Source organism: Hoplias malabaricus, chromosome 4 (genome assembly GCF_029633855.1).
Source record: "Hoplias malabaricus isolate fHopMal1 chromosome 4, fHopMal1.hap1, whole genome shotgun sequence".
NCBI lineage: Eukaryota > Metazoa > Chordata > Actinopteri > Characiformes > Erythrinidae > Hoplias > Hoplias malabaricus.
This window is the reverse complement of record NC_089803.1, coordinates 26091419-26111837: the sequence shown is the minus strand read 5'-3', so window position 1 is coordinate 26111837 and position 20419 is coordinate 26091419. Positions and strand designations below refer to the sequence as shown.

Genomic DNA, 20419 nt, shown 5'->3' with positions numbered 1-20419 from the left:
AGAATGATAGAGTTACTCTGAAAAAACAAGTTGTGTTATCCCCAATTCCAGCATAATTTTTACTAAATTATAAAGCTGGGTGCAAACATTTGTACATGTAACATATTGCACAAACATGTAAAATATTACACAAAAATTACACTCAATATTGTTTTATTTGTATTCACATTAACATTTTCAAAATAAAGTAAAGTAAAGATGAAAAACTCATTATGCATTTTCTTACAGATCTGAATGTTACTAATCTCAGTGTCTCAGCCAGAAACACATCATCTGTGTCTCTAAACTGGAACGTAACACAAGGAAACAGCTACTTGTTCAATGTACAATGGAATAATGGCACTGTTAACATCAGTGTTAACACTTCATCTGTACCTTACACTGTCTCTAATCTGAGCCCTGGAATAAACTACACATTCACTGTCACTGCATTTGCTGCAAATAATTCAACTGCAGGAGCACCAGCTCGGATTTCAGCTTTCACAGGTAGGTTCTGTAGTACACTAAAAGTCATTCTAAATTATGTTTAATACTAAAATAGTGATGTGAACTAACAATCTTAAAATTAATCTGAAAAAAGAAACTGTTACAGTATGTTTTTGAATATAACAATATAGGTAACTATAAATTTTAGACCCCCTATATTATATAAAATATAAAAAATTCCTGTTGACATTTAAGGCCTTACATGGCTGTGCTTTCACCATCTAATCTCTCTTCTATATCACTTGCCCCCTGTGCAAACTCAGATCTTCCAATTTATGGATATATGCTTTCTTCTATGAACAGCAGGTCTTTCAGTGTTGTTGCCCCCACACTTTCAAACTTCTTACCATCTTCCATCCACATTTCCTCCGCTCTTGCCATCTTCAAATTTATGCTCAGATCCTGTACTTTTTTGTCTCAATATGATTTTTTCCTCCCCTCAATTGTAAAGAGGCCTGGGGTATGTGAAAGGCACTTTAACTTATAAATTCATTCATTGACTGTGACTGCTTATCCAGTTCAGGGTCTCGGTGGGTCCAGAGCCTACCTGGAATCATCAGGTGCAAGGCAGCAACACACCCTGGAGGGGTCAGCAATCCTTCACAGGGCGACACACAATCACACATTCAGTCACACACTCACACCTATGGACACTTTTGAGTCGCCAATCCACCTGCCAACATGTGTTTTTGGACCGGGGGAGGAAACTGGAGCAACTGGAGGAAACCCATATGGACACGGGGAGAACACACTAAACTCCTCACAAACAGTCACCTGGCGTGGGTATCAAGCCCACAATCCCAAGACCCTGGAGCTGTGTGACAACGACACTATTTGCTGTGCCACTGTACCCTTTAGCTTATTGTTATTATTATTTAAATACAACATTTCTGTTGTTTTTAGAGGACACTTTTAATCTATTTATTTAACGTCTTGCAACATAAATCAAATAAAATATTAATTGAGTCATAACTCTTACACCAGATAAAATTTAAGTATGGGATTCAGGGGATTCACTGTCATATAAAAATATTTTAACATTTCAAAATATTAAGGCTAGATATATTTCAAAATTATTTGGGAAAAACTTACATTCAAGTCTCATTTTTTAATTTTCATATATTACCATTTTGAAAATGCAACAAATAAACAAATATTTAACACTTTTTCTTTCAGTTCCTTATAATGTTACTGATCTCCGTGTCTCAGCCAGAGACACATCATCTGTGTCTCTCATCTGGAAATTAACACAAGGAAACTACTCCTACTTTAGTGTACAGTGGAATAATAGCATTGTCAACATGACTGCTAACACTTCATCCATGTCTTACACTGTCATTGGCCTGACCGCTGCAGAGAATTACACATTCACTGTCACTGCGGTTTCTGGAGATAATTCAACTGTAGGAGCACCAGCTCAGATCTCAGCATTTACAAGTAAGTAATAATGCAGATCTGCATATAAAATTAATTACACTAGAAACTGTGCATATTTATTCACTCCCTTTGCTATGAACCCCTAAAAATTTCTAGTGCCACCAATTACTTTCCGAAGTCACATGCTTAGTGAAATTAAGTCCTCCTGTGTGTAGTCTAAGTGTCACATGATCTGTGGCTAGGAAGGCTTGTTTTGAGTTTGCCAAAAGGCATGTGGGAGACTCCCCAAATGTATGGAGGAAGGTGGCCTGGTCAGATGAAACCAAAATGGAGACTTTTTGGCTCCAATGCTATGTCCAACACATCTTATTACCCCAAGAACACCATCCCCACAGGGAAACATGGTGGTGGCAGCATCATGCTGTGGGGAAATTTTTTTAGCAGCAGGGACTGGGAAACTGGTCCAAGTCTAGGGGATGGTGGAAGGTGATAAATACAGGGATATTCTTGAGCTGTCAGTGATTTGAGACTGGGTTGGAGGTTCACTTCCCAACAGGATAATGACCCAATGCATACTGCTAAAGCAACACTCGAGTGGTTTAAGTGGAAATGTGTACATGTATTGGAATGGCCTAGTCAAAGCCCAGACCTTAAACCAATTGAGAATCTGTGGTCAGACTTGAAAACTGCTGTTCACAAGCGGAAACCATCTAAATTGAAAGTGCTGGAGCAGTTTTGCCTTGAGTAATGGCCAAAAATTCCCAGTTGCAAGGTCATAGAGACTTATCCAAAGTTACTTGCAGCTGTAATTGCAGCAAAAGGTGGCTCTATACAGTACTGACTTTAGGGGGCATGAATAGTTATCCACAATGACGTTTTCTGTTATTTTGTCCCATTTGTTGTTTGTTTCACAATAATAATTCCAGGTTGTGAGGTAACAAAACATGAGGGGGTAAAACAAAGGGGGTAAATACTTTTGCAAGGCACTATAATGTCATTCTAAATTATGTTCAGTGTTAATATATTTAAGTCACTGAAACAGATAATATATATATATATATATATATATATATACACACACACACATTTTTTTTACTAAAATGATATGGTTTTATGCAAATGTTTGATCCCTTATTCCAATTATTTTTTTGTGGATTTTTGTACATAAAATAAATACACGTCCTCTAAAGGGAGCACATACTAACACAAATTTTCTGCTCATTTTAGAGGACCATTTCTATTTACTTGTTTAACATATTATAGCATATATCAAAATGTAAAAAATACCTTTTGCATATATGAAATGAATATACATATTTTTCATTCTTTGCATTACAGATCCTAATGCTGTTACTGATCTCCATGTCTCAGCCAAAAGCACATCATCTGTGTCTCTCACCTGGAACTTAACACAAGGAAACTACTCCTACTTTAGTGTACAATGGAATAATAGCACTGTCAACATCACTGCTAACACTTCATCCATGTCTTACACTGTCAATGATCTGACTCCTGGAGTGAATTACACATTCACTGTCAATGCATTTGCTGCAGATAACATAACTTCAGGAGCACCAAATCAGACCTCAGTATTCACAAGTAAGTCCTGTAGCACACATAATGTCATTCTAAGGTATGTTAACTATTAAAATATGTAAGTCAAATATCTAACTAACAATGATACAGTTAATCTGAAAGAAAAAAAAGTCCTAATATCCCTAATAACATGTTTTTCACTATAACTATATACACTTGAATTTTACTTTTAACGGAATTGTTTGAGTTTATTTGCTTAAGTAACTTTCTTTGTTTTCAGCTGTTATTTGAAATCAACAGAATATTTAAGGTTCTGCAATTTCTTATCATTTGCCTAACCCGGCTCTGATGTTATTCAAAACTAGAACCTTCACTTTAGTTTTATTGCTTAATGTACAGATGTGTAAAACCACTGGTACTCCAAGAAAACTAACCTGTTTTGTTAATATATTGTGTGAAAACATGTCCACATCCTCTACTGGAATAACATTTTGCATAGCATTTAGCACATTTTAGTGAATAATTTCAAATTGCTTAATGTGCAAAACACTCAAAAATATAAAATTTACAACATTTCCAAAAGACAAATTTTATGTTTTATAATTATTTTTTTGTGTTAAATTTAGCAAATCAACACTAACGTGGCATTAAAATGTCCAGAAATGTGTTCTGTAATCCTTCACAAATCAGTAATAAATGGGTAAAACTGTGGTAATATTATGGTAAATATTTGAATATACCATACATTTTATATCTGTTTTTTAGTCGTTACTGAATAATTATAGTAGTAGTATAGTAGTTTTAGCTTTAGGTTTTTTTAATTAGGGATTTTTCCCCATGTTCTTTACAATACTCATTCACTTGTTTCTGCTTGGTTTCTGACCTGTTATGCCTTTAAATGGTAAGGTGGAGTATTACATACAGTGGTTGATCAGCGGTTATTCAGATCTGATTTTGAAACCTTTTCTTCTACTTTGAAGGCAAATGCCTTCAAATAAAACAAAACGTGCTGAATGCAGTGGTGTTTACAGCTCTGTTATCACTGTCATATTAAACTGAAACACTCCACAATGAATAGACCAAAGATGTTTTCACATATGCAATCAGTGGTGATTGTGGAAAATCAGATCTGGAGTTTCTGGAATTGTCCTCTCACACATGTGGCAAGATTTTGTATGTCAGATGTGTTCTAGCAGCTGAAATATGTCTGAGTTCATTAAGCATGGAGCAGCACCTGTGCAGCGTATGCAGGAGACAGCAGGATTATTTGGCTCAATTCACACATGCACTCACTTGAAATTTACCTGGACTTTGTTCTTGGGCACTAGCAGAATAAAGTCCAGGTAGTGTCCAGTACAAATGTTACAGACGTTTGTGTTCACATATTCAGCTCCTCCTCCTCTTTTTAAAGTCTGGAAAATTTCTGGGTTACTTTGGCTCAAGAAAATATTCCAAAATGATAATAAAATCCTGCCAAACTTGATTACATTCTGTGTTAATTTATTATTACTTGTTACAATTTATAATTAAAAAACTCATGATTAATATCCCTACAATTCTTGATGTTACTAATCTCAGCATCTCACATTATCTTTGTCTCTAACATGGAAATTAACACAAGGAAACAACTGCTATTTTAAAGTAGTATGGAATAATGACAGTGGTAATGCTGAATGTGTTTCCTTCACTAAACAAACATTTCATTTTTTTTCTTACAGTTCCTTATGATGTTACTGGTCTCAGTATCTCAGCCAGAAACACATCATCTGTGTCTCTCATCTGGAAATTAACACAAGGAAACTACTCCTACTTTAGTGTACAGTGGAATAATAGCATTGTCACCATCACTGCTAACACTTCATCCATGTCTTACACTGTCAATGATCTGACTCCTGGAGTGAATTACACATTCACTGTCACTGCGGTTGCTGGAGATTCAACTGTAGGAGCACCAGATCAGATCTCAGCATTTACAAGTAAGTAATAATTCAGATCTGCATGTAAAATTAATTACACTAGAAACTATAGATAGACATAATGTCTTTCTTTTGCCATTGTAACTAAACAAATATATGCGTATGCAGAATGTATTGCCCTCTTTGTTGTGTCCTTTTACAGAGCCAGACATTTCCAACAATCTCATTGTCTCTGAAAAAAACATATAGTCTGTGACTCTAATATGGAACTTACCACAAAGTAGCATCTCTTACTCTAGAGTAGAATGGAATAATGACACTATGAACATCACTTCTAACACTTCATCCACATCTTACACTGTCTGTGATCTAACCCCTGGAGTTATATACACATTCAGTGTCACTGCAGTTGCTGCAGATAATTCAACTGCAGGAGCGCCAGCTCAGATCTCAGTTTTCAAGTCCAGTACATCTAATGTAATACAGTGTGTAACATGGTGTACACTTTGACCAGACCATACAATTTGACAGATACAGATCCCTACTCATCCATTGTGAACCACATTCACAATCCAACTAGTGTTAACTATGATGGCACATTTTTTTCAGTTAAAGGGATTGTGGGTAATCACAGTTCTTTCTGGTTGCTAACATTCAAAAGCTAAACGTCTGTTAAGGTGGAACTGTGTGTTTGAGTGGACAAAAATGACTGTTGTTTGTATGTGGCTGAAGTTTAACTGCTTGTAAATTTTTATTCACTGTGTGAATTACCACAGAAACTCATTTGTAACTCAAGCTGTATAGATTAGTAGCACTTTTGGTAATGCAGTGGACATCTCCAGAATTTGGAGACATTTAAACCTTAAGTGATCTGAAACAGCAAAAGTAAGTGTATATTACCCACCCATAGAATAGTCATGGGCAATATCCTCAATATGGTTCATGTTATTCAACGTTTTTCTTTGTTGTCTAAAAATACTCCAGATGCCTCCATCATGAGCAGAGAGGGAGAGAAAGCCTCTCTGGAACGAGCTAGTTTGATTTTTCATTCATTTACAGACACTGGTGTTTTATAAATAGATCAGACTAGTTGCTAGCGTGCAAACAGACAGGAAAAAAGTGAGGAAACATCTTCTAAATTTGATAAAAATATTTCTTGATTAAAGTCATGAACAACCCTTCAGTTAGTGATGGATGCCATTTAGGGACTCCATTTGAAACTTTTAGGACACGCTTTATTTTATGGCTGACCTAATTTCCCTTAGTACAACATAATATTAAAACATTTTCATGAATCCTTGTTTGTCCTGATATACCACTGTGATTTGAGTGCTCCTTTGTCTGGTGTTGTGTGTGTAGATGTGTGTTTCACTGTCTTTCTTGTTTTTACACGTGTCTACCCCGGTTCATGGCTCTTCCCTGTCCGTCCTTTTTTAAACTCTGTTTATTTTGATTCTGTCTTTGTTTAAATAAAATTCCTTGCGTTTACATCCGTCTCCTTGACGTGACAAAAGTTAGTTTTCTTTTCGATATTTGGTTATCTGGCATCAATATCTAATTGTGTTAAGGTTATATTTGCTGCAGGGTTGCATATTCTGAATGGTACGAACACAAAGAACCATGCACACTGTTTTTAATGCACCATCTGATGCATTTTATAGATGCTCCTTTTCCTTTCAATAGCTAAACACACAGACCATTTTTGACACTGCATCAAAGTGCCTTTGTCTCTAGCAGTGCACACCCCCATTTTTCAACTTAATTTGCTTAAATACAATAAACATACATACTTTCCTGTCACCGTTAACAACAGATGGCAATTTCCAATTGCTTCTTGTTTATAAACATACGCCTTTTTTTTGCCTGTAAAGGTTCTCAAGTGGGAGTTAAATGATGGAAACAAAAGCTTTAAGGTGAAATAATTTCTTGGCTCAAGTGTCCACATCTGTTTAAGCCTTGAATGAGCATTCTAGTATTTGTTGAACTTAAGATATCTAGTGTTAAAGTGGAGTAATACACACTGCTCTAAAATGAGCCAAAAACAGCATTAAGGCTTGTTGGTGTAAGCTTATTATTGTGCCATTGTGTAGTCTGGAAGATCTGTGAAACCTCTGTTACCTCTGGTACCACAGGAAACAAGAAAGTTATCATTTTCAGAATGCTGGTATCGACTTGGTACCAAAGTATTGATTCTTGTGACATCTTTAGAGACACTGACTTCTTTTTTGGTCTAATATTGCATCAGAGAACTTACAGAAAATATCAAGGTTACGAATGTGAATTTAGTCATTTCACATGTTCAGGGACAACACATTATCATGAATGTATAAAAAACCTGCTAATTAATTAAATATTTAAACTTATTAACAAATAAGTGCCAAAGCAATGTTGACTGATGTAGAAGTAAAAGTAGGTCAATATTTGGCAAGATCTGAGGTTTAACTGTGTAGATGGATGTGGGTTTATTATTTGGCAAACATAGTCACTGTTGTCTTTTCAATATGTGTGATATAACCTTTATAAGTTATAATAGGCTATAAACCTCTGTACGTTTAGCCTATTATAAACTTTATTATTCTAAAGTGTGGAAACAAAATGCTTCCAATGTAGGAAAATAGGGATTTCCTACATTTCCAATGTAACTCACAGAGAGGAAAACGTTTGTTGTGTGTGCATATGCACCCAGCAGCAACTCAGAGTATACTGCCTTCTTTGAGATTTCAAAGAGGGCCATGGATGGACCAACTCTTTACATTCTCACAGATGACTGAGTGGCATGGGAGTTTGCTACTTCTGTCCACACATGCTTGGCTGATTTGGGGAAGGTGTATGGCCATGTTATCTGAGATACAGTGGTATGAAAATGTTTGGGCACCCCTGACAATTTTCCTTTATAAATCATTGGTTGTTCAGAGCAGCAATTTCAGTTAAATATATCATATAGCAGACAAAAACAGTGATATTTGAGAAGAGAAATAAAGTTTATAGAATTTACAGAAAGTGTGCAATAATTATTTAAACAAAATTAGGCAGGTGCATAAATTTGAGCACCCCAACATAAAAATTATATTTAGTAGATCCTCCTTTCACAGAAATAAACTCTAAACTCTTCCCATAGCTTTCAATGAGAGTCTAGATTCTGGTTGAAGGTATTTTGGACCATTCTTCTTTACAAAACATCTCCAGTTCAGTCAGGTTTGATGTTTTTTGAGCATGGATGGCCCGCTTTAAATCACACCACATATTTTCAATAATATTCTAGTCTGGGGACTGAGATGGCCATTCCAGAATGTTGTACTTGTTCCTCTGCATGAATGGCTTAATAGATTTTGAGCAGTGTTTAGGGTCGTTGTCTTGTTGAAGGTTCCAGCCCCAGCGCAACTTCAACTTTGTCACTGATTCTTGAACATTGTAATCAAGAATCTGCTGATATTGACTGGATTCCATGCGACCCTCAACTTTAACAAGATTCCCAGTACCTGCACTGGCCACACAGCCCCACAACATGATGGAACCGCCATCAAATTTTACTGTGGGTAGCAAGGGTTTGTCTTGGAATGCTGTGTTCTTTTTCCGCCATGCATGCCACCCCTTGTTATGTCCAAATAACTCAATTTTAGTTTCATCAGTCCACAGCACCTTATTCCAAAATTAAGATGGCTTGTCCAAATGTGCTTTTGCATACCTCAAGCGACTCTGTTTGTAGTGTGTGTGCAGAAAAGGCTTCTTATGCATTACTCTCCCGAACAGTCTCTATTTGGGCAAAGTGCGCTGAGTAGTTGAACAATGCACAGTGACACCATCTGCAGCAAGATGATGTTGTGGGTCTTTGGAGCTGGACTGTGGGTTGACCATGACTGTTCTCGCCTCTGCTTATCTGAGATTTGTCTTGGCCTGCCATTTAGGGCCTTAACTAGAACTGTGCCTGTGGTCTTCCATTTCCTCACTATGTCCCTCACAGTTGAAACTGACAGCTGAAATCTCTGAGATAGCTTTTTCTGTCCTTCCCCTAAACCATGATGTTGAACAATCTTTGTTTTCAGGTCATTTGACAGTTGTTTTGAGGCTCCCATGTTGCCATTTTTCAAAGAAAATGCAAAGAGGAGAAAAAAAATTGCAATTGGTCACCTTAACCCTTTCACATAATTTGATTCACCTGTGTATGTAGGTCAATGAGCTTACAATGAGTTTTTCATTCATTCATTCATTTATTATCTGTAACCACTTATCCAATTCAGGGCCACGGTGGGTCCAGAGCCTACCTGGAATCATTGGGCGCAAGGCGGGAATACACCCTGGAGGGGGCACCAGTCCCTCACAGGGCCACACACACACACACACACTTAGGGAAATATTTATAGGAAATATTTGATCATGTAAAGAAACTATATCATACACTATCATTAATGTACAGTTTTTTAGTAAACAGCAGACATGAAGGCAGAATAATGCAAATAATAACTATGATTTGTTGCAAGCTGAACTTTATAAATGCTATAAATTCTTTCATTAAAAAATTTAAATTTCAATCAAAAAAACAGCAACAGAACTCACTCACCCACTCACCACCACCTACCCCCTTCAAAAATCAAAAATGGCATTCAAAATGTAAAACAAAGCAGCCTTCCTTTCTTGATTATAAAAACAAAAAAAGATAAAATTTAACAACAAATCAAATAAATTTTCCCCACAATCATCTCAAGTCTGGCTTCTGCATGCTCTGTATTTTTCTTTAATTGTTAATTGAACCTCCATGATCAAATAAATAATTTCTAAGTATTAATTCTTGGTTACAGTATCCCGTTGAGGCAAAAAACAAATATAGGTAGTTAGCCTATGCTAGCCTTGGTAAGCTAACCTCTTGCTACCCTGCTAACCTTGATAAACTATCTCTTAAATGTAATTGCTCATTAAGATTTTCTGATTTACCAGATAGCAAGCAAATGTGAGATGGCACCTTGATTTAATACTTGTTTAAATATTTCAGTGCTATTACTGTCAGTACAATTATGAACCTTTTCAAAGCATACCTGATTTTAGGTAGTCATTTGGTCCAAATATGTGTTTTCAGTAGTGGTAAGTGTCACGTTTGTAGAAATCAACTGGGCATATGCTGTACATGTGATGGAGGAATAAACAGTGCAGGGGGCATGGTCTGAATAGCCATGTGCCATGTGCCTGGGATTGAGGAGCATCTTTGCTATTCAGCTGTTTTGGTATCATATCTAATTGTTTTAACCATTGTTTTATATTCAGTATGTTTTTACCAACAGTATATATGTTTCTCACCTTTAGCTTACAATATTCCCATTTTATTCTCATTAATTCCCGATAATTCCCATAATTACCTGTAAATTCCCTTTAATTCCCATGGTAAATTTCCCAACTTTGGAAATTCCTGGAATTTTGCAACCTTGCACAACAGGTAGTTTTTTTGTCACACAAACCCCACAGCCCCACTGCTGGGATGTGCCCCACCTCGGGTGATGGTCTTTGAGGCGTTCTGTGGTGTGTTCTCACTGTGTCCACCAGGATTTTCTTCCAGGTGCTCCGATTTATCTAAAAAACACATTCGTTGGTGGATAGGCCATGCAAAATTTTTCGTGTGTGTGAGCGTGAAATGCGTCCAGGGTGTGTTCTTGCCTTGCACCCTGTGATTCTGGGTAGGCTTCTGATCCACTGCAGTTGGAATGAATGAATACAATAGGAAAAATGCACTATTACCCAAGCACAATATTTAAAAACGGTATGAAAAGAACAGAACATTGATTTTATTATAAAGTATATTTGGAAAAAAAATTAAAGAAAAAACTTTAGCTTGTCAGTATAATGGAAGCTCTTTGAATTTACCATGAGAAATGTGACAAGAAAAAAATGTTTTGACAAGACTATAGTTTCCAACTCAGTAAAACACATGATACTAGACATGGTACATGCTATCCATGAAAAATATAGCCAGCTGTCATGCATTTGCTCTGATTTCCTGTCATGTTCTATGTTTCCCTTGTCTGCAATGTGCTAAGGAGCTCATGGCTGTTTTCATTTTGTTTCCAGTCTCCTCCCTTGTCTCCACACTAGCCCTGCTTTGTCCTCAGTGTTTCCACCTGTGTCTCCTTTGTGATCCTGCCCCTTTATATTCCTTCTCAGGTGTTTCTTGTTTCTGCTCCTCCGTGTATATATATATACCCTTTGTTTCATCACTCCCTTGTCTGGCCTTGTTTGTAGATATATTTATCTGTTTGATTGTCTACAATATGTCTATATGTCTACACTGGTTCTTGACTGTTCCCTTTTTTGTTCCTGTTCAAGTGATGTTCTTGTTTGTGTTTCTGTGACCTACACCTGCTTATTTTCAGATTGTGCTTTGTATAGTTTTGGTTTTGTTATTTGTATTATTGAAGTATTCCTTGCATGTATGCCCACCTCATCATCTTCCCTTTGATAAAATTAATTCCCTTATTAATTTTAAATTAATAAGAAATAATAAGACTTCTTGCTGATAATATAATGCTCACCTTCAATTAATTTTGCTGTACAAGGGCCAATTTTTCAAATACATAGTAACATTTGAAATGAGTCTAAGAAATTTTAGAATGAAGCATGTCAAATTTATTTATATAGCACAAAACACTGGTAAGTGCTTTTGTTTAAACAAGCAACAACATCCTGAAGCACAAATGCGATGTCTGTATCCAGTGTATTGTGTATGTAGATCAAAAAGGAGCCTTTTTGAAAAGGCTGTAACTTTAATTTTGTTGGCCTTTACCCTGAGGCAGTCACCGAGTTTGTTTAAGTATACTTATGATATTATTAACCTTATTTTTTCTTTATTTTAAGTATCAATCAAAAGCTAGCTTCAGCTAAACGTTTCTACATTTCCTCAAACCTTTCTGACTAAATGAAGTTATTAACACCCTTTTTTGTGTACTCTCTCACAGAACCAGATGTTGTCACCAATCTGACATTTGTTGACAAAACAACATCATCGGTGTCTCTAAACTGGACTTTGCTAAACGGAAATAGCTCCTTTTATAGATTAGAATGGAATTCAGGCAATGCTACATCTCAAGTCACATCTTATAATGTCTCTGGTCTGAACGCTGGAGAGAACTACACATTCAGTGTCACTGCAGTTGCTGGAGATAATTCAACTTCAGGAGCACCAGCTCAGAACTCAACGTTCACAAGTAAGTGTTATAACACAGATGCTGTCATGTTACTCATGAAAAATGCAGAAACACAGATAAAAAATATTGCCCTCCAGGAATATAGGCACTCCTGGTGAACATGAGTAAAAATGCTGTAAAAGTAGTTTTACTGCTTACCCATTTCTACTATTATTTACAAAGATATGTGTTTTCATGTTTATTTGTCAAATCTATGCATGACACAATTGTTGGCAACCTATTTAACACTTACTTTAATATTTAATTCATGAGATTATAATTAGTGGTAACAGACTGTTTACGGCCGGCACAGTCTACAGAGACGAAGCTTAAATATGCAAACATATTTCTTTGCAAAGATAACAGTTTGGAGGCTTCTTCTACAGCAGGGGTCATGAACAGTTGGTCCAGATGCTGCCCTATCCAGACCTAAAGTGGACATGAAACCGTAGATGTAGTTTACATAATTTATAAGATAAATCCCATTCTTTAATAAATCTTATAGGTTTAACACTGTCAGTGAAATGTTATTAAAAATAACAGGCAATTTTTATGGCACTTATTAGGCAAGTGCTGCGCAATGTTGTTGATTCTTTGAATGTGACGTCATGAGGCTGATTATCTTGGGGAAACCTGATGCAAGGGGGTCACATTTGTATGAATTCTACAAAGTAAATACACTTAAAAAACAGTCCACTTTCATACCTTACCTCTTAAACATAGAAATTCTTCGCCATTGGCTAGATGCTCTGAACCTTGAGAATTCCCCCACTTAGCCGCGATGCTAGGGTTTGTAGCAAGCACTTTGTACAGGAGGACTGTGTCGAGCAGAGGGGTTTTTATTTAGGCATTCTTGTAGTTCGCTGGACCAACAAGTTGAAACCCAAGGCCACTCCCTCTGTGTTTGACTTTTCCTTACAATGTTGTGTGTACACATCTAACAGAACAGAGATATATATGACTAGCAAGGTGTTTGGATTAAGAAGCTGACTGGTCACGACACTTTGGCCTTCACCCATTTGTTTGAATAATGTGAACTAATGGTCTTATCATGACTTATCTTTCATTACTGTAAACATTTTGCCTTCAATATAACAAGCTGCAAAGTTAAGCTGACACCGACATGCACTGTGCTTGACGCATAGGAAATATGGAAGTAATAATAGGAAATTGAATAATATTCATATGGAAATGGTAATCTAAGCCTGTTGGAACAGTGTTTCTCAACCTTGATCTTGGAGACATCCGGTCCTGCACATTTTACTGGTTTCCCTGTTTTAACACACCACCTATTACTCTGTAGAGAAAGACTGTTATAGTGACACAGAAACAAAAGCACAATAACACCTGAAGTGTGAATATTTTCAGAATAATAACACCATTTATTCAAATTCATTTAAATTTATTACAAGTAAATACATATAAATATATTACATGTAAATAAGGAGGAGCTGGTGGAAGCTGTGGGGCATGGTCACCAATCCTATACTCAAAGGGCTGTTGTGGCTGAAGGTTTTCATTCCAGTAAAGAAAAAGTAAACCTGATTCTACTTGTTTAAAGGAACACAATGTAATATTAGGCTTTTTACTCCTGGGGCTCCCCCTAGTGTAATTCAAATTTACAGCATTGTACTGAAATCAATGGGGGTGGGTCTTACCCTCCTCTAAAAGTTTCATAGTGCAATTTATGCTTTGCTGAGCCCAAAGTAGCAATGATAGAGGCCTTATTCTTCTAATTAAAGGTCAGTGGAGCATGGCAATGATTTTGAATCTGTAATCTTAAAGTCAAAATGCTACACTGTTTTTCATTCATTGTCTGAATTCACTTATCCAATTCAGGGTCACGATTAAAATGCTACACTGTGTTCTTTAATCAAGTTGTCTTATTTTCAAAGAAACATACAGTGGGTTAGTTATAGATGGTGTGCTTCTGCTTGGTTGGAATGAAAACCTACAGCCACCCCAGCCCTTTGTGAAGACTGGTGACCCCTGCTGAAGGCATAAGCCATCGGGTTTCTTGGAACTTAATCAAATTTATTTCCAGGCCACAATATCGCCAAAACAACGAACACGTTTCCCTCAACTGCAACTATTCTCCCGCGTATAGTTCTAACTAACCAACCTCATGACAAAGTCACTGATGCAACAGAAATATGTCAGCAAGCCAGAGCAAAACTATCAGACAGAATCAAATAACTTAAATAAATTATAATTTAATTATAATTTATTTAAGTTATTTGATTAATAAAATTATAATTTAACATGTAGTTTTATATTTAAAATATTTTTAAAACACATTTAAGTATTTAGAATACACATAAAGTTTGTATGTGTTTCATGAAGGTATTTCATGTCCACATTAAAAGCTGTTTAATATTGAATATAGTGTGGCACAGTGGTTCAGCAGGTAGTGTCACAGTCTCACAGCTCTGGGTGACTGTCTGTGAGGAGTTTGGTGTGTTCTCCTCATGTCCGTGTGGGTGTCCGTGTCTGCATGGGTGCTCAGGTTTCCCCCACAGTCCAAAAACACATGTAGAGAGGTGGATTGGCTCAAAAAGTGTCCCTAGGTGTTTGTGTGTGTGTATGAATGTGTTACTCTGTGAAGGACTGGCACCCCTTCCAGGGTGTGTTCCTGCCTTGCACCCAAAGCTTCCGGGTAGGTTCTGGACCCACCGCGACCCTGAACTGGTTAAGCAGTTACAGACAATGGATGAATGAATGATAATTTTGAACGGAGTGTTTGTCTTAAGTGGTGTGACTCTTCTAGTCATTACAGTTCATGTTTAGTATTCTAGAAAAATTTTGTGAAAAGTTTTTGAATATCACAGGAGTTTGCTCAGTCAGTCAGATCTGTGCGTTATGATGAGCGATGTGAATCAAATGAGTAACACACAGGGCAGTGCTCCAGACACCACCTGGGGCCATTAAAAATACCCAAGGGAAGTGATAAAAGCTGTGTTGGGACACTTTTGGGACGGTGGTGTTGTATGAGTTAAAACAAGAAACTTTAATAAGAATTACCTGTTACCTGTTGAAATTCTCTTAACACTGAACATGGATTCTGTTTACAGATAACTGTGGAGCTAAATCAATTACATAAGTATTTGAATCTGAATTTTCAATATTTGAATTATATTTCTCTGAATATTTTATATCTGAATTATTTTTGTATGGCATTTGAGAAACTTGAAATTTTGAGGTGGTGAAACATTCAGATTTGACAATTCACATTAAAAATATTCAGATAACAAAAATTCTGAGTAAAAAATGTAAAAAATACGGACCCATAAATTCAAGTCGAAAAAACTCAGATTGCAAAAAACACATTCAGATTCAAATACTTATGTCATTGATTTAGCTCCATAGATAACGTCCCGTCCTTGTCACGCTGGGGACGTGAGGAGTAGATTACGGGAGGCGGACACACTCGCTACAACACAGATGATTTATTAAAGCGAAAACACAACAAACGAACTTAACGAGAAACACGAGATAACATTAACGAACAGGAAACAGGGCAAGCTAGAGATCAAACATTACAAAACACAAACGAACTAGAGGGTCACGAAAGGGGTAAGAGAACGAACGAGGAACGAGAAACCAAAAACGAGAAACACTACGAAGAACCATGAGCGTGAAACAAACAACGAAAACAAGCAAGCAGACAAACAACCAAACAAAGAAAATGACCGATAACAGGAAGTGAGGGAAGAGGGCTTAAATAAACGAACTAAACTAGACACACCTGACACGGATAACGAGGGAAAAGAAGGCGGAACAGAGGCGGGACAAAGGCGGAGAATGAAACATAAACAAAGCCATGTGCAGAGACAGAAAAACAGCGAAGAGAGAGCCACATAGAAAGGGAAAACAAACAAGAAAGTGCCAGGATGTGACAGTCCTCCAGAGTCAACCATCTTGCTGTTAACAGATAATGTCCCATCCTCCAGCAATAAGAGCCAACAAGTCATTAGGGACTTTATTTAAAATCATTGTTTTATTTAGAGTATATGTTATTCATAATTATTCATAAATCATGTTGAAATATATTGAAGTGTAATTGAAAATTTAATATGATTTGAAATTCAGTTGTTAACTACATAAAATTATGCTATAATTATAAGGCTATTTCATTGTACAGGACATGGCACTGATCATAATACAATTTATACATTATGTTCTGGACCATGGCTTGAGAAAGTTTTCTCTAACTAGACCTTAATGAATTTTAATTAATTACCCCTATTCTATAGCATTGAATGAGACTAGATGAGACATGACCTGGTATCTAAGGCCATTCATTCATCCAGAGTCTCCCCTGAGCGTTTAGATTCCTAGCTTTCTGCTTGTGGTTCTTCTACAGCTCAAGCCACAGGATTTATATGGGCTTTATGACAGGTGACGGAAATAGCAAGGCCTTGATTCTGTTTGTTTTGATTTTGAGGTGTGACTTGGATGCTAACACTTCTCATGATTCATGTATACAAAATGCATTATTAATGCATTAATTCATTCATTGTCTGTAACTGCTTACCCAATTCAAGCTTGCGGTGGGACCGGGGTCTACCCAGAATCATTGGGTGCAAGGCGGGAGCACACCCTGGAGGGGGTGCCAGTCCTTCACAGGGTGACACACACTCACACATATAGACACTTTGAGTATCTAATCCACATACCAACCATGTGTTTTTGGACCACGGGAGGAAACCGGAGCACCCGGAGGAAACCCATGCAGACACAGGGAGAAGACAACAAACTCCTCACAGACAGTCACCCGGAGTGGGACTTGAACCCACAATCCCAGGTCCCTGGAGCTGTGTGACAGCAACACTACATGCTGCACCACTGTTATTAATACATTCATACAAAAAAACTTCATAAAGACTGCGAAACATACTAATAGATTATAGCTTCATTCATGAAACATAATAAGGTAAGAGTTACTTCATAAAGGTCGGTGTTAAAATGTAATATACTACTAATTCATAAGAATATGAAGATCACAAAAGCTTTATTACTAAATTGGACAAACAGATGCCCTATGGTACTGGTTGAGATTTAGGTTTGTGGTTGCGATCATGAATAGTGGTGATGTTAGAATTTGCTTTCACTCAGGTAATTGCCTTTTTCTGTAAAAGCAATTATTAAGTGCTATTTAATTTTGTCATATTGTTATGGTTCTATCTAAGTTACACTGTTCAAATCAAATCACAACTTATTTATGAAGTGCTTTTTTCAACTGATGTCACAAAGCAGCTTTACAGAATTGCTTTTAGAACAGATAATGTGAATAAGAAAGCCCCATGCAAGCAGTCTGAGAGTGACAGTGGCAAGGAAAAAATCCTTGGAGGAAAACACCTTGGGAGGAACCAAATCTCACAAGAGGGACCCGTCCTCCTCAGATCGAACTACTGAAATTAACCAACTTTTCCTTTTACAGAACCTGAAATTGTGCAAAATCTGACTGTCATGAATATTACACCGTCTTCTGTAATACTGGACTGGAAACAACCTTTTGGAAACAGTTCTTATTACATAGTCCAATATGTCAATTTCAGTGTAACATTGAATGAGACTACTCAAAATACGACAATCAACATCAATAATCTCACTCCTGGAGTGCAGTATACATTCAAGGTTTTCGCAGTTGCAGCAGATAACAGCACAATGGGGACTTACAGAACGGTTTCAGCGTACACAAGTAAGATTTAAATAAGAAACACTTATTAGGAACGTCACCTTAAGAGTTTTCTTGTTTGTAAATTGTTGTAATTTTCTGAAAATATTTTGACTTACCTTGCACTCACAGAACCACATGTTATAAGGAATCTGGCTGTGATTAAGATCACTACAAACTCTTTGTTCATTAACTGGACTGGACCAATTGGAAATATTTCTCTCTTTAAAGTTCAATTAATGGGAATGGGAATGTTAAATTTAATGCAATTAATTTTAACAGGAATAACCTAACTTCTGGCGTAAATTACTACATAGTGATATCCACCATTGCTGCAGATAATGTTACTGAAAGCAGCACATTTGCTTTTCTGCAGCACATGAGCAAATTGAATAGGATGATGTTGAGAAAGATGAAGTGTGACTTCACTCAAGAGTTATGTAAATGCATCAATGATTAATAATTTGTGAATATCTTTCACCACATTTTATGTGTTTTAATGCTTTTTAAGCATTAGAAAGTTTGCAGAATTATTCTAAAAATTTGTCTGTCTTCATAGACATTTTCCACTCTCAGAGAGCCAAAAGTCACCATGAGAATCTGTGTGTTGTTGAAATCACAATATCTTCTGTGTCTTTGAACTTGTCTGACCCATCGGGATTGTGGTCATTCGTTAGAGTACAATTGAAAAAATGGCAGTGTATATTATAATAATACCACCCAAAATCATGACTTTTACGTCACTGGTCTTAATCCTGGAGTCAGTAACTATTTTATGGTATCTACAGTGGCTGGACATTACACAACCGAGAGCAAATAGTTATTTATTTATTTTTTGTGCTATACGCTTAAGTCAGTGAGGAGTTTTTTTTATGTGATATCACTGCCAGGTTTTAGAGTACCAACAATTCACTAGTATTTGTATGTGTTTTCATTTTGTCATATTGTTATTGTTTTAATCACCCTCTCCCTTTGCTCTCACAGAACCTGACATTGTCCAAAATCTCACTGTCATAAACGTTACAAGTTGTTCTGTATCACTGAACTGGATACAACCTTTGGGAAACAGTTCTTATTACATGGTCCAATATACCAATTTCAGTGTGACTTTAAATGAGACTACTCAAAATACAACAATCAACATCAATAATCTCACTCCTGGAGTGCAGTATACATTCCAGGTCTTCGCAGTTGCAGCAGATAACAACACAATGGGGAATTGTGAAATCATTTCAGCTTACACAAGTAAGATTTAAATGAGAAACACTTATTATGAAAGTCATATTAAGAGTTTTCTTGTTTGTAAATAGTTGTAATTTTCTGAAAATATATGGCTTACCTTGCACTCACAGAACCACACTTTATAAGAAATCTAACTGTGACTGTGGTCACTTCAACCTCATTGTTCATGAGCTGGACAGCACCAGAAGGAAATAGAGCTCTCTTTAAAGTGCAATGGATCCATTGGAATGTAAAGTTTAATACGTTGACTAGCCAGATATTTTCTTAACATGACTAACCTAAATTCTTGCGGAAACTACTACATTGTACTATCTTAACTGGCTGCAGATAATAACTGAAAGCAATGCATTTGATAGTCTGCAGTACATGAGCAAATTGCGTAGTTAGCATTAGAAATTTTGCAGAATTATTCTAAACATTTTGTCTGTCTTCATGGACATTTTCCAATCTCAGAGAGCCAAAACTAATCATGAATCCCATTGCGGTTCAAATCACAGTATCTTCTGTGTCTTTGAGCTTGTCTGACCCATCAGGATTGTGGTCATTCTTTAGAGTACAATGGTAAAATTGCAGTTAACATTATAACAATTCCACACAAAATTATGCTTTTAACGTCACTGTTTTTAATCCTGGAGTGAGTTACACTTTTATGGTATCTGTTGAGGGTGGAGATTACACAACAAAGGGCAGATATTTTTTCTTTTCTTTTTTGTGTTATATGCTTAAGTTTTTGAGAATTGTCTTGTGTGATATCACTGCCTGTCTTTTAGAATAACAATTCACTAGTATTTGTGTTTCCTTTTTGTCCTGTTCTAATGGTTTTATATACCCTCACCTCTTTACCCTTACAGAACCTGACATTGTCCAAAATCTCACTGTGGTAAACATTACAACTTCTTCTGTATCACTGAACTGGATACAACCTTTTGGAAACAGCTCTTATTACATGGTCCAATATAAAAATTTCAGTGTGACTTTGAATAAGACTACTCAAAATACCACAATCAACATCAATACTC

At 36.5% G+C, this 20419-nt stretch overlaps 1 protein-coding gene across 1 annotated transcript in view; it reads left to right on the top strand.

Moving 5' to 3' along the window:
* Window positions 1–20419, top strand: part of LOC136694998 (receptor-type tyrosine-protein phosphatase eta-like) — a 113235-nt gene that overhangs the window by 28423 nt on the left and 64393 nt on the right. The window contains exons 8-12 of the mRNA XM_066668811.1: window positions 229–486; window positions 1663–1923; window positions 3202–3462; window positions 5118–5375; window positions 12254–12502. Coding sequence (XP_066524908.1) covers window positions 229–486; window positions 1663–1923; window positions 3202–3462; window positions 5118–5375; window positions 12254–12502 — 1287 coding nt within the window. The remainder of the gene's footprint in view (window positions 1–228; window positions 487–1662; window positions 1924–3201; window positions 3463–5117; window positions 5376–12253; window positions 12503–20419) is intronic.